This window comes from Notamacropus eugenii, chromosome 3, assembly GCF_028372415.1.
Source record: "Notamacropus eugenii isolate mMacEug1 chromosome 3, mMacEug1.pri_v2, whole genome shotgun sequence".
Lineage (NCBI taxonomy): Eukaryota > Metazoa > Chordata > Mammalia > Diprotodontia > Macropodidae > Notamacropus > Notamacropus eugenii.
The window spans coordinates 319,045,207-319,067,327 of NC_092874.1; the positions used below are offsets into that span (position 1 = coordinate 319,045,207).

The following is a 22,121-nucleotide window of genomic DNA, read 5'->3' on the forward strand; positions in this document are numbered from 1 at the left end:
ACAACCCCAGCTGAGGAAACTGACAGATAGGTTAAGTGACTTGGCCAGGTTCACATAGCTAGTTAAGTGTCCAAGACCAAATGTGAACTCAGATCTTCCAGATGCCAGGTGCTCGGTGAACCACCTGGCTGTCTCTAAAACATTTTCATTCACTGATGAATACAATGGAATTAAGTAACTCAGTAATTCAAAAATATGTTTGATAGATATTCTTAAATATATGTACTTCTACCTGTGCTTCCAAAAAGCATACACTTACTCCATTCTTAGAAATAATTTGTATATTTGTTAGAAAAATAAGAAAAAAAGAAAAATTTAAAAAAAGAAAAATCATATAATTGTACCTGACATGGGCCTTTATATGAAACATTTTTTCCTCTTTGGTATAAAGTGCAGAGGTTATTGTGTTCTACATTGTCTGTGTCACAAACAGGATCCCGAATCTGGTCACAGCTGAGTTGTCGAGGCACACATTCATACTGGTTGCATCCAAATTTATCAAAAGTGGTCAGGCAAACCTGAGGTTTTGGTATGCATCTAAAAAAAAAAAGAAAAGAGTATCTTCATTACAGAGAACAACATTATGTCCAGTTTTTGGGATACCCATCAAAATTTAGTTTTAGCCAAGAATCTGAAGTTTTATACTGTGATACTTCAAAAGATCCAAGATTTCTCCATGTGATTAAAATCTTCAACACAGATCAATGGCCTTTATACCTTCATACTGATCAATTTTAACCCTAACTCTTTATACCTTGGGTGATGTCTGTTCAACCCATTCTTACAAGATGGTTTCTGACTGTACCAGCCCATCTGAACTGAGCTATCCAAAATTATGAACAATCTCTTCATTCCTACATCCAATGGCCTTTTCTCAGTCCTTCTTGACCCTCTACAACATGACACTGTTGGTCACTCACTGCTTCAATGCTATTTCCTCTTCCCTGGGTTTTCATGACCTGGATGTCTCCTGATGCTCCCCCTACCTGTATGGCCATTTCTCAGTCCTTTTTTTTTTTTTACTGGATCATCAACCATGTGCCACTTCTTATTTGTGGATGTAACTTCAAGGCTCTGTCCTTGGCCCTCCACTATTTTGTCTCTATACCCTCTCCTTTGGTGATCTCATCAGTTCCACAGCGTTTAATTATCCTCTCCATACAGATGACACCTATCCCCAAACTACACATCCACTTTCATTTTCATATCAGCATGACTAATGCCATATCACTAACTGTCTGTCAGGCATCTCTTCTTGTATGTCCCTTAGGTATCTGAAACTCGGCATCACTAAAATGGAGCTCATTATATTTCCTCCAAAACCATTTCTTCGTCTTCACTTTCCTATTCCCTGTGAAGGCACCATCATCCTTCCAATTGTCCAGTCATGATACTGGAATTAATATTGACTTTTCACCCTCTCTTACCTTACTGATTTATGTTAATTTCTAAATTATGTTGATTTACTTCTACAACTTCCCTCACCTGTATCTCCTCTAGGTCCAGTCTCTATCACCTGGCCCATTGCAATAGCCTCCTAATTGTCTCCCTCTGCAATCCATCTTCTCCACTCATCTAACAATGTTACCCTTTGTTCAAGAAGTTTCTGAGTTCCTTTATTACCACAAGCATAAAATAAAAACTGCCTGGCTTTGAAAACTCTCTAATGACTGGTGCCAGCTATCTTTCCAGATAGATCTGATAGTACTGCTCTCAAGAATTCCACATTCCAGCTAAACTATCTTATCCTTTCTATAATATTCCATATCCTGCTTCTGTGCAGGATACCTCTTCTCTTCTCTGACACTGCCCTACCCTGGTACAGGCAACACCTCACGCCTGGACTACCACAATAACAGCCTGCTCAGGGTCTGCCTGCTTCAAGTCTCTCTCCACTTGAATCTATCCTCCACTCAGCGACCAAAATGATTTTCCTAAAGCACAGATCCTACCATGTTACCCTCTCTACTCAAGAAACTCCTGTGACTCCCTATCACCTCCAGGATCAAATAAAAAATGCTCTGTTTGGCATTCAAAATGCTTCTCTACCTAGCCCCCTCCTACCTTTCCAGTTTTCTTAGCCTTTACTCCCTGTCACATACTCTTTGATCCAGTGGCACTGGCTTACTGGCTGTTTCATGAATAAGACACTTCATCTCTTGGCTCTGGGCATTTTCTTTGGCTGTTCTCCACACCTGAAATATTCTCTCTCCTCTGCTCCAACTACTGACCTTCCAGGTTTCCTTTAAGTCCCAACTAAAATCTCATCTTCTACAAGAAGTCTTCCCCAAACCCTCTTAATTCTAGTGCCTTGCTCTTTTAATTTTTTCCTGTTTATCCTGGATATAGCTCACTTCATACATACTTGTTCGTAGATTATCTCTCTCATTAAATTTTGAGCTCCTTGAGGGAAGGGACTATCTTTTTCCTCTTTTTGTATCCCCAACCTCAGGCACAGTGCCTGGCACATAGTAAGTGCTTAATGAATGTTTACTGATGGATTGTGCCTTTGTGTAGACTGTTCCTCTACACTAGGAATGGTTTCTCTCCTCATCTCCTTTTCTTGGAACTCCTAGGTCCCCTTCAAGCTTTGGTCAAATGCCAACTCCTATGCAAGGCCTTTTGACTTGCACTTACTCCTTAAAATACTTTCCATATATTTTTTATTTATTCATCTGTATACATACAGTTTCCCAGTAGTAGAATGCACCTTGAGGGCAAAGACTATTTTCATTTTTCTCTTTGCATTCCTAGGTCCTAGCACACAGCTGGCATTTCTTAAATATTAGCTGAATGAATGAATTCATTATTTACTATGGCCAAAATAGTTTATCCTATGATGGCCAGCATTCTGGCAAGAAGCCTTATGCAATAAAGGAAAATTTAAATTCCAAAACTGAAAGAACAGAGTCTCTATTTTAAATTTTAAGGAGAAATTACCTATGTTAATTTGGGCATCATTTGCAATCACAAAATGGCTTCAAAAGTGTAAATTTTTTGTAATATCATTTGGATTTGTAGATTATAGTAGTGTTATAGTTTAATTTGGGAGAATCTAAAGAATGATTTCAAAATCAGTGCAAAGAAAAGTAACATTTAGTACTGCTTATAACAATGAATAATGGGGAGATGATTGCCAGGAATTTAATCAAATTAATTTTATGTTAGTAAAATTAAAACTTAAAGGCTAGATTAGAATTAGGGGAAAGTGCAGAAGGAGAGCTGGGGACAGTGTGAGCCTGGGGAAGGACTATCAAACAATCCCATCTTTTTCCTTATGATGTTGTCTGGTTCGGATTCTAAGGTATTACATATTTTCCAATTCTCTGTCTCTCTTTTAACGTGTAAAAAAGCCTGGCATCATCATGGAAAAGAACTTTCAGGATTGATACGTAATTGCTTAAAGTCTACATCATAGTAAGAAAGCAGCGGCATTACTGTGATATCGTCCGATCAGGACTTTTAGGAGTTTCAGTGAGCCAACAAGGACTCAAATTCTTGAAGTCTCAAAGGAAACCAAAAACTCTAGAATGGTCAAACTGAATAAAATTCTTTTGTGCACCAAGTAGAGAAAAATCAACATTAAGTCCTGTTTCATTTTCACTTTAAGCCCATGTTAGAAGCTAGATTTCAAAGGGTCAAAGAACAAGTATCAGCATGCTTTTCCATAGACTTCTTAATTCTCTTGCCTAAAGACAAAATCTTGGAGTAATAAAGTTTTACTCCATTATGTCCTCTTTGTTAAAAGCAATCGTGTGAAAAACATAGTATGGAGTTTATAAAGTACCTTTGAGATTTTTGACAGGGATTAGGATTACAGGGATCCTTAGAGACACATGATCCAAACTCAAATTGATGATCCTGAAGACCAACACATCGTGCAATGCATGCGCTTGGGTAAGTACGTCCATTCTGTCCACATACTGGGACAAACTGATCTGCACAGTTACATGGTAGGCCTGAAAACAATAAGATTACAATAAGCACATTTACTGGCATATTTCCCACAAATGCTGTGACTACAAAATCCTGGAAAATGTTCTCCCTTTCAAAATTCCATGTTTGTCCCTGCTCTAAAACAACCACCAGAATGACAACTAAGGTTGGAGCTGACAAAGAGCTAAATTAAATGAACAGGCAACACTTGCTACAGGCTGGGATGGAGGAAATGGAAAACTGGCTAGTCCTTCTTCTTCTGGTTTCCAACAACCCTTTATCCTCTCTTTTTAGCTCCCTTTTCCTGGGTTGGGGGCATAGTGTTACTGCTGAATTCTGTAGTATGCTGACAATCCTTTAGGCAATGTGAAATTTCCTGGTTCTTCCCTTGGAGTGCAAACCTTTGACCTGAAGTCTGAAGGAGGTATGAGCAGACTCTAATACACTACATCTCTGCTTTTAACAATATTACCAATAATAATTCGTTCTCAGGAAAGGAGCTTATGTTGTCCTTTTTGCTATCTGTGGCCAAAATGATCTAACTTTCTCCAAAACCCAGTATTACAGCTCTTGAAATGAATAGAATTTTAATGTCTTTAGAGTTTATTTAGTTCATTTCTCTTTTTACGGATGAGGAAATTGAGACCATAGAAGATGATATAAAGCAGAGTAGAGAACAAAGCTTAAGTGGCCAGTGAGCTGAGCAAAGTCAAGGAAGGAGAACTAGTAAAATCAGAACCAAACAGTGCAAATATATTGAGGTTTGGAAAGGGTATTTCAACATTCTAGAATCCTGGCCTCTCTCTGCTGCCACCTCCAGGGAAGAAAGAAAAACAAATTAGCTTCCCTACTTGTCTTTTTGGGTAGCGAGGCGGCACAGTGGATGGAGTACTGGCCTGGATTCAGGAAACTCTTCTTGAGTTCAAATCTGGTCCCAGAAACTTACTAGTTGTGGGATCCTGGGCAAGTCACTTAACCCTGTTTGCCTCAGTTTCCTCACCTGTAAAATGAGCTGAAGAAGGAAACAGCAAACCACTCTAGTATTTTTGTCAAAAAAACCCCCAGTGGGGTTATGAAGAGTTGAACATGACTGAAAAACAATTGAACTGAAACTTTTCCTTTTCCCTTCCCTGGCACCACCTGCACTCTTGCAGGAGGGGAGAAGAGCTACTAAGATACAACTGTCAGGGTGGCTCTTTTGCCCCCTTTCAAGGCAATACAAATAGAGAAGTGGAAGTGGAAGAAGTAGGTGCTTGAAGATACTAAGGCTTTAATTTCAACTAGACAAAGAAGTAACCTTAATGACATGTTTGCTAAGATTTTAGGACACATGGAGGAAAGAAGTTGTGCTGCGTGAGTTCTCTGGAGACAGGTATGCAGGGAGGCAACAAGGTGTGGTAGAAAGATGCTAGCTTAGGTCAGAGAACCTTAGTTCATATCCTGTGTCTGCTAATTACATGCAAGTCACCTCTCCTGAGCCTGTTTTTTCATTTGCAAAGTGAGAGGGTTGAATGAGGGGACCTTCAAGATCAGCCTTCCAGCCCTGAGTCTAAGTCTCTGATAGCTATGGCAACAGGAGTAGGCTTAGTTACTTTGACTATTTTTGCAAAGTCTGGGCATTAGAGGTCGAACATCCGGTAAGCCCGGGTTGTTGAGAAAGGTTGACAATTTTCCTGGTTCAGTAAATTTGGGTAATGATTTCCAGAGGTTGAAAAAAATTTTCAGACACAAGGACTCTTTGATACATGCCATCAAAATAGCCTGATTAATGATTAGTCTTTTTTGTGATCATACATTAATAGGTATTCAACTAAGCACACTGGTATGACCTAACTAAAATGAGTCCAGTCATTTACGTAACTCCACCATGTCTCCTTCTGGAAATTTAGAGCTAAAAGGAGCCTAAGAGATCTCCCTGGCCCAAATTTATAGCTTTATCTTGCTTTATAAATGAAGAAACTGCTGCCCAACTAAGTTGCTTAAGTTCTATTTCTTTCTCTATATTTATTTGCCCTTAAATTTAATAGTCACATTTTTAATACTACCCGATGTTTGAGAATGACTGACATCCCAGTTACTTTGGTACCAAAATTTCAGGAATAACTCCTACAAGGGAGAAAAAAAACCCCATGTCCAAGATGTCTGAAGGATCAGCTTTTCCTACGATTACCTGTAAACGTGTGGCGATCATCTTCTGAGCTGTGTTCATTTAGGCACAGGCGGGTAGAGCATATCAAGTTGCCAGCAAAACAGGAACAGACATTGCAGTCTATGTTAAAAGATGTTCCGTGGCCTTAGAGAAAATAATGAAAATGTTTGGAAATGTTAGAAAGATGCCATGGTGTTTAAGAAATAGATGGTGTGTTTTATAATATAGAATAAAAAGGGAAGTTCTCAAAATTTTATTTTTAATTGTTTATACTAAGTTAAATCTGTTCTATTCTGCATGCCCACAATGCCTCAGCACCCCAAAACTGAACGTTTAAAATTCATTTTTCTCTATACCTTTTGCAACATATGACATAAATACATTTTATTTGGGAAAATGGCAGAATAGAAATAGTTGGTTTGCAGAATGGCTACAATCTCCTCTGGTGCACGGCTGGGTACAGAATCTACTCAGTGCCACTTCTATTAAAAAAAAGCTTTCCATATGACTTATTTCTTATCTAGCCCAAGTGTCTGTAATTATAAAACACATATAACACTCACTTTTTCTTTTCCCTCCAACAATACAAGACTTCTGCAGGTCTACACAATGCATTTCCATACAGTTTTCTAACAGTCCACTTTGTCCACAAGTACAAATTTTATAACAACCAACTTCTCCTGAAGACGATGGTACCTGGATGAGTGTTCCTTGCCGGACAATGAAATCTGAAGCTTCTCCTAATTTGCAACCTATACGAAGAAAAAATTAATTGGGCAAAATAAAGAAGAGCTGTTGTTCTGTGATCTGTAAAACATTTACCAAAAACAGATCTTTTATATTATATATGAATTACAAGGAATATACACAACTTTTATAAGACTAGAATGCTTGCCTTAATATCCTTAACCAAAAATGACTCTTCTGTCCCTCTCAAATTCATTTAATCTTAATACATTTTACATTCACGTTACAGTTAATTTTTGGGGAAAAAAATCTGTTCTACACACCCCCCACCCTGCAACTGAATTTTCCTTTTTGACAAAGAATACTCATTAAGCAAAATTGTTAGATACAATGACCATCTATTCAGTATTTTGTTATAACAATCGTTCATGCTTCTCTGACATGAGCAAGAAGTTGTTGTTTCACTATCTTCAATGGCTTTTAAATGACTCATGATTCAACTTTGAGTGATCTTTCCATCTATATCAATAGTGTCATTATGTCTGTGGTTCTTTGGGTTCTGCTTAGGACCACAGGGTCATAGATTTATAGCTGAAGGGACCTTAGAAGTCAGCTATCAGCCAGTACTCTCATTTTATACACGAGGAAGCTGAGCTTATTTTGCTCCGTATGAATTCATGTAAGTCTTTCTATATATCTCTGTGAATTCTCCATACTTACTATTTCATACCATATAATAGTATTTCACTACATTCATATACTTTAGTTTTTTTTGAACCATTCTTCAACTGATAGTCATCTATTTTGTTTCTAGTTATTAGCTAGCATAAAGAATGATTGTATATCATGGCAGCATTGGTATATATTAGAGTTTTGGGTATATAATGGAGGGTTGTTTCTGTCTGACTTCCTTAGTGTATAAGGCTAGAAGCAGGATCACTGGAGGCTTCTTTAAATTAAACTATATGTAGTACTAGGTAATAGCTGAGAGCTATTCAAAGATGACTGGAGCTTAGTGCTAGCCCTGTGGAAATGCATATATTCTCTACATTTTTGGGGAAGATTCAAAGATTTGTAAGTACTACAGATGTGTAAGTACTACACTTTGCTAAGTGGACTGTTCCACAAACCACCATGTAAAGTGATTTTTACATTATGTGAATTTGCCTGAGGGGGGTCACTTGCTTGTGGAGGGAGGGAGCCAGTACATGGTTCAAGGACATATGGAAGTCAGGGACAGAGAAGTGAGAGGAGGAAAAGGAGGAGGAGGAGGAGAATGAGGAGGAATGCACAGGGACTAGGACCAGCCACATGCGGGGCCTGGCCAGAACCAAGAGGAAGAACACATGCAGGGCAGACATGTGAAGGCTGAACACAGACACAGACAGAAGATGGGCCACTAGAGGTCACAGGCCAAACCCCTGATTTGGTGGAGGTGGCAGTCTTTCCATATATCCATTCTGCTTTTACTTGGAGGGTTTTTTTAGGTTATTCTTTTAGTAATGGGGATAGAAGGGTGAAGTATGTCAAACTGAGGGGCAGGCACTGAGAGACCACAGTACTGTACAGAAAAGTTAACACAGGTGTTTTTTGGGAATGTGGATTTTTTTTTTTAGCCTTCTTTATATAAAGTCAAATTTGCAATGCTAATTTACATAAAGCAAGAACTGTATAAATGTCAAGTACCTGCAAAATAAACATGTAAAAATATTTAGGAATAGAACTTAGAATTCTTTAATGAGTACAAATATTTGGGTGAGATTAAGAAGAATGAAAATTTCCCATGTCTATATATGCATGAGTGTATATTTATTTATGTGTACCTATGCATATTCATACTTTCCTATCCCAAAGTGGCTTTCAAAAAATGAACTTTTCAATTAAGTGAAATGAACAAGTCAAAGAATTCTGAAAGTAAGTTCACTCCTAAAAGGTCTGTGCTTCTCCAAATACAGTTTTAAAAATCTGATCTCAAAGAACAAAATAAAAATGTCTACTAAACTCATAATCTTAAATGATTCTATCATGATTCCAGGGCTTATCGAGCATACAAATTAATCACATGATTATAGATTAAGAGTTAGAAGGGACTTTAGAGACCGCTGAGTCCAACTCTTTCCTTTTACAAAGAAGGAAACTGAGTCGGCAAGATGAAGCGAGCTCCCTAGGCTGTGCAGGTAGGCTGCACATCAAATGACAGGAGGAGTAGATGAACCCACTTCTCTTGAGTCCAAATCTGTTGACCTTTCTATTATACCAGATATTCCATTTGAAATAAATATAGTCTAACCATATCACTTTACATACAAGGAAATCGGGATTTGTTCAGGGTTACTTAGGGAGAAGATTAGGTCCTCTGATTACAGTCCTGTGCTCATTACACTAACCCACAATATCTCCTTAAATTTATCCTTTGAGACATAATAAAACAAAGAACTTCATTACTGGAGATGGTTACACTAACACAGCAAAGAAAAATTATGTGAGTGGAAAGAATTTTTTTTTTTTAAAAAGGAAATGGACAAAATGAGGAAAATTGTGCAATAAACAAAGAGTCTTAAAGCAGCCAAAGAAATACCAGCTGGAAAAAATTCTACTGAGCAAACTTTTCATAATTTTATATAAAATAATTGTTTAACTCAATATTGATTTTATGGAGACAAAAATAATGTTGATGATACTATCACTTAGATTTTTAAAAAATATACATTTTATTTTTCCCTCAATTATATGTTAAAACAATTTTTAAAACATTTGCTTTTTTTTTTTTTTAAAGTTTTGAGTTCCAAATTCTATCCCTTCTTTCCTTCCCTCCCCCTTCCCTGAGACAGTGAGCAATCAGATACAGGTTATACATGTGCAATCCTGATTTTTCATCAGATTTTTTTAAAGAAGAACTTCAGATATAGAAAAAGAAATTGAGAGTATAAGGAGAGGGAAAGTAATTTTAAAGGAAAGTATAGAAAATCAGTATGAAATTCTTTTGGGAGGCAGTCCTGTTACCTGTGTTTTAGTTTAGAATGTGAAATCTGAAAAACAAATAAACAGAGCTTACCTTGAACGCAGAAATAAGGGAGACATGGATCACCAGACTGACAGCCTTTTCTATTCACCTCACATAATTCATTAGCAGAACAAGGATTGGGGTTACAGGGATGAGTAACATCTTCTACAATGCTGTCTAAGGAACTTGGCCCTGAAAAATCAACAGCAGATACTTTAAATGACTTGGAAGAATAAGGGAGGCCTATGAATTTTGAATACTATTTTAAATAAAAAATAAAGTAATGAATATAAAGTAAGCTTGGCTTGATTTTCGGTTAACCAATCTAAAGCTTTGGTTCGTTAGTGATTTTGATTTAAAAATGGCTTATGTCCAAGAGGGAAGCCACTCTACCATGGGCCATATTCATTATGGTAAGTTAGATCCTGTTTATACAGTCAATGCTAAAGTGTCTTGCCTCTGCCTTGGGCTTCTAATTTAAAGCCCAACTCAAATGCTTCCCCTTCCTGAGGAAGCTGATCCCTCCTGGTGGTCTTATCCTTCTCAGACTTCAAAAAGAACTTTGTTTTTGCACCTCTCGAGAGCATTCAGGTTAGGTTTTTGTGAATCGTGTGTTCACTACAGGTATTTAATGGGTTTGCTGAACTGTATTCAATACGTTAAACATGGCAATATTTACGGTAATATGGCAGCTAGGCTGCTAAAATATGAGACGTGCAGAAGATACATGAGAAATTCAAATAGTTTAGAATTTCCTGAATGTTTTTTTCCCTTCACAGTATCCTCTAAGTGGATAGGTGATCAGTTTAACAGTGTTCATGTATCTGGATATTGCCTGTCTGGTTTTATACTTGATTTTTCTTTTATGGTCATTTCTATAACACATAATGCACTATGAAATAGGTGATCCAAGATGCAAACTTTGTGTCACCTTCTCCACACACCCTAGAGACATCCTCTTAGAAAGGTGAGCCAACAGCAGCTGGCCTTTATTCCACGTGCCCACAATGAGCCAAGTGCCTTCCTTTACTTCTTTCACTAATTCCATTTGTCTCGTTATGCTGCATCATGCTTAATCATATCGACTCAGAGCTCAGCTCCATAATCAATTCAATTCAACAGACACTTATTAAACATCTACCGTGTGCAAAATGATTCAATTTAAAATTTAGTGGCATTTTAAATGCACATGTATTTGTGGTCACTGACAAGTGATTTATAAAAAGTTCAGGTAGTGAAGAAAAAACAACTACTTTCATTTGTCTTTTTGATTCCTATTTACCTTGATCACTTTTAGTAAAAGCAAAATTACAATAGGGTTTAGAGAGGGAGTGTAGTGGACTGGTTACAGGGTCAGTCTTGGAGTCAGAAAGACCTGGGGTCCAAATTCTACCTCTCTCACAGACCAGCAAGGCACTTTTCAGAGTAGGCTAAAGGATAAAAGATAGCAGAGGCAGTGTTCTGCTGATTACTTTAAGTGGGGTGGAATGACGGACTCAATCAAATCAAAACTTCCATATATGTAAAACATACAGGTCTCTTACCTAATGAGATCGTCTTTGCCTCTCTGTTTTAATTTCAGCCTAGAAATCTTCCAGACAAATGACATGATGTACAAGTAAAGGTCCCCTGATTGCAATCTACTCAAAAGAATTCCAAAATTCATACGTAGTAATAAATTCATTCTTTAGAACAGTATTCCTCAAAGAATTTAGGAGCTGAGTCAAAGAAACACCATCCTTCCCCCCTATATTTAGTATATGTTCATTTTGAAAAATCAAATGCTTTTCACAGAAGGTACCGTTGCTGCCAGCTCTAATTACATTTAAAAATAATGGTGTTATAGATATAGAGGACAGTCCAATACAGATCAAAAGGCTGAAGGACTTTAGTAGTCAGCGGGGAATTGGTGATTACCGTAAGTAGAAATTTAAGGTTTTAGTTGCTACGATTATTCAAATTGTGGGGGCTTCAGAAGAAGCTGTTTCCAGTTAATAAACATTTATTAATACTGAAAATACTTCACTTTTTGGAACAAATTTGGTTTTGACCTACTTAACAATGTTCTGACACGTGACACTCAGTCAAAAGGCAGTGCTATAGACTTTCAACAGATTATTTTATACAAAATAGTTCTTGCTTTGGTTACACAAAGAAACCCCTACGTAAAACAATTTTTACATAATGTAAATTTGCCTGCAGAGGTGGGGAAGGGAGGGAGAAAGGAAGGGGGCTGCCTAACCATGAAGGCACATGGTTCAAGGACATGTTAAGGTTGGGAACAGAGAAGAGAGAGCAAGAAGAGGAACAAATGGGGGACAGGGCCAGCCACATGGGGGTCTAGATCCGACTGAGGGAAAGCAAAGTGGGGGCGGGTGTTTGCAGAGACAGACAGACAGACACCTGAGGTGGACATGCAGACAGGTAGGTAGAGCAGGCTCTAGGTGCCGGAGGTTTCAAATCAAGTCCTCACCTGGCAGTCTCTTCATGTATCTGTTCTCTTGCTTTCAATGAGAGGTTTTTTCTAGTGTTTTTTTTTTTTTTTGTGGTGGTGGGGTGGTGGTGGAGTTGTGGGGATTGATGCTGCTGAGCAGTGGGGGAGAAGTGGAAAGAGAGCATAGTACTATAGAAGGAAGTTAACATAACGGGTGTTTTGGAATGTGAATTTCTTTCAGAATTCTTTATATAAAGTTGAGTTTGCAACATGATTTTACATAAAGAGAGAAGTGTCTGCATATATATATCTGTGGCTATAACACAAGAGAGACTTCTCTAAGCCAAATGTTAGGATGCTTTTACTTTTTTCCCCCTTTTTATAGCAACTTTATTTAAAATGAGTCATCTAAAGCCATATAGTATTATATGACTATGACTACTTTGTTTAACAAACATGTTTCTGAAAAAAACATGTACAAATCTAATTTTAGTGTACTAAATCAAGTTTTTAAACACATGGAGGGGGGTATCCTTAGAAGCCTGTTGTGAATGCCTCTACAGAGTAAATAATTCTTTTGTGAAGAAAATAAAAACCTAGTTTATTCATTTTAATTCATCACATTATTTAGCATCTAAGGCACTGTGCTAGATAACATAGTTCCTGAAATATAACATCTATACAAATATAATCTGAGGTAAAATGCCATCAGGACAAAGGAGAAATGTAGCCAAAGTGCCATAAGAAAATATGATGTACAGAAGACTCAGAACTGAGAGAATCAGAGAAGATTTCGTAGGAGAGATGACACCTGAACTGAGCTGTGAAGGAAGAGGGTTTTGGCAGGCAGAAATGAACAGAGCCTGTCCTGGTCATGGGAAGATGTTATGCTCGAATTACAAAGCTGGGAATGGGCAGGCCAAGATAGGTCAACAACCAACTGGTCGAGTCTGTCTGTAATATCAAATGCATGAAGGGGAAGCATGTGAAGGAAGACTGATTTATCTGAAAATCTGGATTTTTGGATATTGAGGTTGTCTGAAGTTTGGTTCATCTGTATTGCTAGCATTTTATTAATTATTTTCACTTTTTATTTGATTTGATTTTAAAAGTTTTCAGTTTTTTAAAAGTATGTTTGAATTACATTAGGGATCCAAAATATCCAAAATCTCTAATTTAATAATGAAAGCTATTGAGATAATAGGAGTCACCAATAGAAATCTATTTAATGGCCAAGATCACTTGATTAAAGAAGATATAAATTCTACTAGTCAAAGAGTACTTATCTTTAGCCTAATCTACCAAGATTCAAACCAAGAAATCTGATGGTAAAAGGGAAATATGAATAATAAACAGCCATTTCTTTCCGATTACATTGATAGTAATGGCATGTCTAAAATATTTTCTTAGCTTAAAACATCAAACTAGAATTTATAATCAGGGTTTGTTTTTTTTTTTTTTTTTTTTTACAAAATTATTTTGTGTCACATAAAGGAGACTTGTTAAAAATAAATACCACCAGAAATAAATAAATGAAGCACATTTGAAATCTCATGCAGAAATGTCACTTACTAAGATATGTATCTAAAGGTATACAGTTCTCCAAGTCATCTGTAGGAGACAGAAGCTCACAAATGCTTTCAGCTGTGTGGTCTTCAGGAAACTTATTCTGATCTCCACATTTCTTAAGAATCTCTATACAATCAGATCTGATGAGAAAAACATTACGCACAAAATCACGCAGCATTCATATCAACCTCAAGATAGAACTCTTAGGGTGCAGCTTCATAAAAGTGAATGCCTACAGGGACTGACTGCCTAAACTATCCAACAAAAATCACCTTCCAACTATGTCCCTGTCACCCACAGTTTGGAGAAGTTTATTACAAAAACTCCTGCAAGGTGTATTTTTCAGATGCAGCAACTCGCAAAAACCATCTATTAAGACCCAAAGAGCTGCGATCTATGTCAAGGAAGGAATTTCCATAGTGATGAAATCATATATTCTCAAAAATGCTTTAGTAGAAGGTACGTTCTTTTTTTCCCTCTTTTTAAATGACTAATTTATTTGTTTTCAGTTTTCTACAATCACTTCCATAAGTCTTAGATTTTCTCCTTCTCCCTCCCCACTCCCTCCCCAAGACAGCATGTAATCTTAAATGGTTTCTATATACATATTTTTATTAAGCACATTTCCACATTAGTCATGTAGCATAGAGGAATTAAAATGAATGGGGGAAACCATGAGAAAAAACAAACCAAAACAAAACATAACACAAGAGAAAATATTCTGCTTCATTCTGTGTTCCAATTACATAGTTCTTTCTCTGGATGTGGATGAGAAGGTAAGTTCTCACTATAGTAATTATCATTTACATAATTAACACTATGATCTTGAACTGTAATGTTAAGATTATTTAAAAAGACTTACTTGCAAATAATACTTCCCCTGGATTTGCTATGACAAGGTTTAATCTGCAGGGAGCAAGCAATTGCTTTCCACATTTCAGGTTGACATTTTTTAATGTCCAGAACAGGTATGTTTATAAATGGCATTTTTATGCTTCCTTTTTCCCACAGCTTCATGTCGTTCATGGCTCCTTGGTCTGATTGGGCATTACAGCTCCTGAAAAGCTCTGTTGGCCTGAAAAGAAAAAGAAAAAGTCAGAACACAATGGTGTTCCCTTCAACCAAAGGCTGTGACACTACAGCAATTCCAGTGCATGTATACAACGCAACACTGAAAAATGAATTTAAGTCAACGTATAATCATATGAAACCCCCCAAAAGAAGAATCAAACAAAATTATATGAGACTTCAACTTACTAAAATACAGTGTTTTCTTGGTTGATATGACACATCCCAATTTTTCAAAAAGTTCCCATAGTAATTTCAATAAATAACCGACATACTCAAGAATATTTAAAAGAATCGTTTCATTGGAAAACTTATTTTCCTATTTTTAAGCTAGACTTTTTTCCCTAATATTTCAATGCTAGCTGTAAAAATATCAAAATACACTTACTCAGAGTAATTTCAAGAGCACAAGATACGTCATCCTGAACTGAATAAGCTCTGAAAAATGTACTGATTCATTAATTGAGAAAATACATGACAAAAAAGTTCCTATAAACTCAGTATCGTTTAAAAATGAATTTGTAACACCAATAATCATAATTATATACAGATGACAATAGTAATGTGTGAGACAATATTTATTCTGTCTAAAAAGGCATGACTGCTTATTTATAGATTTACATATGAATTCATAGACGCTTTACAATAATTCCATGGTTTACAACTTGGAAACAAAGGGCTATATCATTACATTTAAATTCTCAGTGTACTTCAAAGAACTTTAATATCCTGATGATACATTTCCCATGATTTAGAAATTTGACGATTACATTTCCTAACTGAAAGCTGACTTACCATTTTGAACCATTTACCATTTCAGTCTTAAGAGGAAATCAAAAGGAGTAATTTTTTATAATCAAACAAAAATTCAGTGAGGTTAAGGGTTTGGTATTTTTTACTCATTCAGCCAACAAAACAAATTTGTAATAAAAGTATATTTTCATTTAAAACATGAGAATTCCTTAAAAAATACTACATAATTCTTCTTTCCTACCTGTTGTTAAAATTAGTGCAGTAAGAAAGGTTTCTACAGCCCAACTGACAAGGCTCTCGAACATCTGCTAAACAGGTCAGCATGGAAACTTCTACTGGATTATATTCACAAAATCGATCAAACTCTTGCCAGCTCTGTGTATTGCCCCAGCTCATGCTATAAAGCTTAGTGCATAGTTCCCTGAAACAAATTTACATTTGGCTAATTAGAAGAGTTAGATAAACATTTAAAATACAATATGTTATAACAGTTTCATAAAGACCATTTCAAAAAGCCTGTCACATATCAGAGAACACAGAAATAGACAAGAGGGAGTGTGGTGTAATGCGTAGAGAGCTACCCATTAATGGTGTTGGGGTCAAGTAGAGCTATAGATTCCAGTCTTGCTTCTGACACATATTGGCTGTGTGACCCTGGGTGAATCACTTAACCATTCAGTGCCCCAAGCAACTCTAAGAACCTAAGTTGTAGAAAAGGTATTAATTTATATTAGCATAAGACAGGTTGGGAACCTTTGACCGCATCCAAACTTCATAGAACAAATCCTTTCTGTGACGTTTGGATTCAGTCAAAGGGCCACCCCTAGGGACCCAGAGGGCCACATGTGGCTCAAAGCTGCAGGTTCTCATCCCCTACATAGGATGTTGCTCCCCTGGGGCTTCCTACACTAATGAAATGACAGGTCCAGGTATGAATAAACACCTGACTTACCTTAAAACCAAAATCCTACAATGAAGCTTTTATAAAATATAGAGGAGGAAAATACTGTCAGAACAACAGTTTTAATTATAACTGACAGAAGCTACAGTGAGGCTCTCAGGTCTCTTCCCAGAATGGTTGTCCTGCCATAAATAAGCCTGATTAATAAACCTGGTGGTCAGAAAATGGGCTTCCTATAAAACCACAGAGCCTTTGCTCTCATGTGCAGGACATGACACAACAGCATCCTAGGTGACACGGAGCCCTGTGGGAAACTGAGCTGATGGCTCTGTCAGCTTCTGGTTCCAGGAGCCAGATTAATTCTGTTTGACTTGGGGTAGGGGGAGCACCAACAATTCAACAGGAGAGCTGGGAGAACCTCAGTTGAACCCTGCCTCTCAGGCCCATAATTGGGACTTCCCCGTATTAATGACACCACAGGTCTAAATTCCTATCCCAATTCAAGTAAAAAAATCCAGAAGAGATGGAACATTTCCTTCAAATCTCTAGCTTCAGAAGACATATTCTGATGTTTTACAGTAAGAAAAGAAGCAATCTGGATGATTATCGAACACATCAGCTTTTATCATTTTTTGCACCCAAAAGACTTTATAAATTTAAAGACAACTTGTGCTAAGTTCTCTGTAAAACAAAAGAATTTACCTCTTAATAACATGCAACGCTATTTAAATTTAAGAGGTTCTCCAAAAGAGTCAAGATATAAAATCTACTTGCATCTCACTGAATAAGTGACTTTGCCCTTAAAGATATATAACTACTGAGGATCCCCAAGATGGTCTACATGTGATAGTGTTTGTACAATGAAGACTTAACTTCATATTTTCAACACATGCTCAGTGATTAACAAACAAGAAAGTCTAGGAAATATCCAGAATTGCATTTAAATTGCACTATACTATGGACAAACTGGGTCCAAAAGTAAATGGAAGGAGAAGAACAGGCTGAATTGGAAATTAGAAAGCTCCTTTAATGACTCCAAACTTCCTCCCCAAACAAAGACCCATTATTTTAATATGTCATATGGCCATGACATATGGAAATGCCAGTCTCTGAAGAATTTAAAATGAGTATCATATAAAGGGCAATGGATCTGCACAGGGTGGGTATAAGCAGAAACAAGTATCATAAATAAGGGACATCAAATATGAACAAGAATAAAGAATCCCATCAGCAAAAATGTTATCTAAAAAGAAGATGGGCTGGTTATGTAGACAGAGCTAAGAGATAGCCTGAATGTTCCACTGGTCCTTCTGAGATGTTAGGAGGTAAGGAAGACCTTATAAACATTGCCTAGCAAATTTATGTGAGGACTTGGACCAGTCTGACATGATCATGAAAATAATTATCATAGATCTATTTCAGTATTTGAAAACTGTACAATGTCACTGTTCTGATGGGGAGAGGCTTAGGTACTCTAAAAATATTTTCTAATTTCAGAATCTAGTTATGGAACCTAAGGCAAAGCAAGTACTGTTTTTACTCTCTGAGGTTTTGTCACTCAACAGATAAAGTCTCCTATAATAACTAAATTAGGTGTGGAGAAAGAATGCAAAAGCTCAATATCCCAATGGCATCATACACTGTGAAAGAAAAATGGAGGAAGATACTGAATGAGGGACCCTCACAGAACCCTGGCAGGTTGTCTGGTTTATCCCCCAGGGCTAAATTATCATAGACTTCTTGTTGTGAAGGGAAGTTGTATATGGAATCTTTGTTCCAGTCATTCACAAATGTAACAGTAATATATTCAAGGTCATACTTTTAAAATTTGTTGCTGAAAACATTATTCAGGTACAAGACCCTTAAATATTCTGCTTTTTTCTAGTCCTTGCCCCAAAGACTTTCTAATGTTAAAATTGCAGGATCTTAGATATTTATTTAAAGCTTTAGTTGTTCCATTTATTATTGTGTTTCTTTCCAGTAGCTTTAATAAAGAAAGAGAGATACTGACCGACACGTGGAAGTATTTGCTTTAGAACAGCAATGTAATTTGGCTCCATCGAGGCCAGTGGAAGGAGGCGGATATACAGTGACGCCAGGGTGAACAGACCTGGAGCTTTCCAGAAAACACTGCCAGAGTGGGTCCTGCGGCAGGGGCATTGTTTTGCAACCTTCGATGAGTCCATCCACTATTTCAAGTTCTGTCTTCATTGACATAAGAATTCTCTTACAAGCGTTTTGGCAGGCATAGTCTTCAGCTCTGTCACAGCAATATAAACCTAAATTGATGGAACAAAAAAGTTCAATTAGCTGTTTCACAACACCAATTATACCAGGTACTGGGGAAGAAACAGCTCCTCTCCTAAAGAAGATTATAATTTAATATGGATAATAAGCCACAACTAGCTTCCATTAGACTGCAGATACAGAAAAGAAGTTCAGAATATTGAGTTTAGACTAGCAATCACTACCATCAGGAGAGGAGGAATCAGGGAAGGCTTTCTGGAAGAGCTGTCACATGAGTTGTTCTTTGAAGGGTATAGGAAGGGATTCTAAGTGGTGGAGATAAGAAAAAGGGCATTTCAGGCACATTTCATGCAAAAGCTCAGAACCTGTCCCTAAAATGGAAAGGGGTCTAGTGTTAAGATTTAGTGATAAGTGTTAAGATAAGGTAGATCAGACCACACTGCACAGGGTCTTCTGTGTCAAGCTGAGCAATCTAGAATTTATTTTTAAAGAAAGAAGCTAACTGAATAAGCCACTGAAAATTTCTGAGAAGGGATGGGAAGGGGGTATGTGTGATACACTCTAAAAGATATGTATTAGGCAGAATACTATAAAAGAAGTGTGTAGAATTGTCTGAAAATGAGCAATTGGAGGAGTTTTCACATCTAATTTCTTTCCTAGGAAATGTCAGATTTGCAATTAATTTTTGAAAACCATTAAGTCTACCAAAATTTTATTTAGTTCTTTAAATCTGCCTTGATCCCAGTTGTGTTTATCAAGGCCAAGCCTATGCCCCACCCATTCTCATCTACTTCTATTTCCTATATCCTTAAGCTTGGAGAATATATATGCAGTAAAAATATTTAGAATTCTTCCACAAATTTCCAAGAAAACTTAAAAAAAAGTAACAGAAGTTTGAAGATATTTCATTACTCTTCACATCTACTGCCTGGTTTTCATTTGACATTTGATTCAGAATCTGGGCATGTGGGCTAGTGTTTATTTTCGTGAATACAGGACTTAATTTACCTATTTGGGGATCTGGTATGTCCTCTACTTTTTTCTTAATTTACCTATTTGGAGATCTGGTATGTCCTCTACTTTTTTTGTTTCTCTCTGTATTTATTGATTTCACTCTCTCTAAATACTTCTATTAGAGAGTGGGTAAAGAAAGGAGAAGAAAAACTTGATACTGTGTTGCTGCTTGCTGCCATCTCTTGTAAAAAAGATCACATAGGGAAGATTAACTAATGGGTGAAGTGTCAGGCATTCTGACAAGAGACAGGGTGGCATGGTGTAGGAAAGGATCATGAGATTTAAAACTGGGGGGAATCATAGGCATCATGTCATCCAACTGTTTTACAGAATAAACAAAATGAAAATGAGAGAAAAGAAGGGACTTTGTTAGAGCAATACAGAAAGTAACAGAGCTGAGTTGGTGATCAGAGTTTCCAGAACATTTTTTTTCCCTTCTGCAATTTGATCAGCACAAGTTCCTTAATCTTGCTGAACCTCAGTTTTCTGATGTGTCAAATGGGAAAAAAATACTTGTATTATGCACAACACAGGGCGGATGGAAAGGAATTAGGAAATTGTAAAGTACTGTGATTGTGGTAAGTGGTTGCCATATTATTATTAGCAACAACAACAAAAAACCTGTCTTTATCTGTGACCATGTTCTATTTCCCTCCTCTCTCTGAGCCACAAAGCTTCTGAAGGCGTAGGACAGCTTTCTTTATATTACTGCCAAAAATATTTCTTGTAGTATACTGTACCAAGGAGAAATTCAATAAATGCTTTCTCCCAATAATGTTCATTCCTAACCTGTTTTTTTTGGGGGGAATAGGGCAGGAGGGAGGGTTTCTGAACCGATGATTTCATCAGTTTTGGGAACTCTAGGGTGCAAATTCAGTACTGATGAAGACTGAAACTCATCTCCACGGATGTACCTAACTAGTACAGACTTCAGAATTCTTTTAGAATGTTACCTGATTTGTCTATAAAAATTTCATAAATCACAACATCAGAGAATAGCACTCTTATTTTACTTACTATCTGTTGGATTCCTCATCGGGTAAGACTGGGTATAGTTGTTCACACAGTGTATTAACTGTGGGCTAATTGATGCACAATAACTTTCAACTGCTTTGATCTGAGATGGACCAGGAGAAGAGTCCGTTCGAAAAATGGCTTGACAGTATTCGCGGCAGTTTGTGTGATGCCCGGCATAGCTACAACAAACTGAACCCACTGGGAGTGGGGGAAAGGTAAGAAGTTTAAATGGAAATACATTCATTAGCAATAAACACATTATAACAATAAGGATATAAGACAACGAAACTGCTGCCTTTTTATGTTTAAAACAGAAAGTAAAGGTAGCTATGGACAAACCTTACATGGAGTAAACACCTGAAAGCCAAACTGGTAGGTGTAAGAGACATTCATGAATAGTAAGGTTAGAAAATGGTAATTATTGAAGCTCAATAAGGAAAAAAAGTTCCTAATGAAACCTTTCCATACTTTTGCATGGTTCCTAACAAGACTGCCATTAGAACTTTGTAGAAGGGGAAGACGTTTCAGTCTTGCTTTAAGTGTTAAGTCACTGGGATCCAACTGAATAAAGACAAGGTAAAAACACACAGTAAATAGAAAAATGTTTCCATGTGTTAAATCAGGGAAATGCTAGGCCTGGGGACTTGGGAAGAACCAAACGATAACGTAGGAGCTGAAGAGGTGGGGATGAGACTCAGAAGAGGGGAGTCACAGGGGATTCACACAGGAGGTACCTCTGGACAGAGGATGAAGTTAAGAGGGATTTTTTTTTTTATTATTGTGAAGAAAAGATAAAATAAAGGAAGAAGTGTTAAAGTTCAGATAATTAGCAAAGGTACAATGTGGATAATAAAGAGATGTTAGGGTGTTGGGGACAAGCCTTAGAATAGACTTAACACTTTGTTATATTAAAAAAGTGAGCTATGTATTAGATGAACGAAATGAACTAGATTATGGGGGAGTGCTGAGGCTTAGCAGGAAAGCCAAGGAACAATGTAGCAACTAGGACAAGACTCTGGTTTATAGTACGTAGCCTTTAGAAATAATTTTTAAAATATAGTAAAAAAAAGAAAAAAATTAGAGTGCTCTAAGTATAAGCTAAGTGAAGAACTGTACATTTCCTGTTGTACTGTCAAGAAACAGCAACTAACATTCTTTTGGCCCAGCTACTCAGTAATCACCCCAAAAAGATTTTTTAATATATATTTTTATTATGAATTTAAAAATCCGCAAACATGAATGCTTCAATATACAAGGAACAATAGAAAAATGGAATGTATATGAAGCTGTGAATTTCTTTCAGACAGTTTGTTCTTTTAAAAAACGTATTAAATTTAACACA

The 22,121-nt window shown here is 36.9% G+C and overlaps 1 protein-coding gene across 2 annotated transcripts in view; it reads right to left on the reverse strand.

Moving 5' to 3' along the window:
• Window positions 1-22,121, reverse strand: part of RECK (reversion inducing cysteine rich protein with kazal motifs) — a 73,972-nt gene that overhangs the window by 9,586 nt on the left and 42,265 nt on the right. For both annotated transcript variants that reach the window (XM_072596806.1, XM_072596805.1), the window contains exons 8-17: window positions 20,780-20,977; window positions 18,513-18,780; window positions 15,842-16,021; window positions 14,642-14,854; window positions 13,783-13,919; window positions 9,828-9,968; window positions 6,649-6,837; window positions 6,107-6,229; window positions 3,788-3,959; window positions 345-537 (exon numbers count right to left, since the gene is read on the reverse strand). In XM_072596806.1, the coding sequence (XP_072452907.1) occupies window positions 345-537; window positions 3,788-3,959; window positions 6,107-6,229; window positions 6,649-6,837; window positions 9,828-9,968; window positions 13,783-13,919; window positions 14,642-14,854; window positions 15,842-16,021; window positions 18,513-18,780; window positions 20,780-20,977 (1,814 nt within the window). The remainder of the gene's footprint in view (window positions 1-344; window positions 538-3,787; window positions 3,960-6,106; window positions 6,230-6,648; window positions 6,838-9,827; window positions 9,969-13,782; window positions 13,920-14,641; window positions 14,855-15,841; window positions 16,022-18,512; window positions 18,781-20,779; window positions 20,978-22,121) is intronic.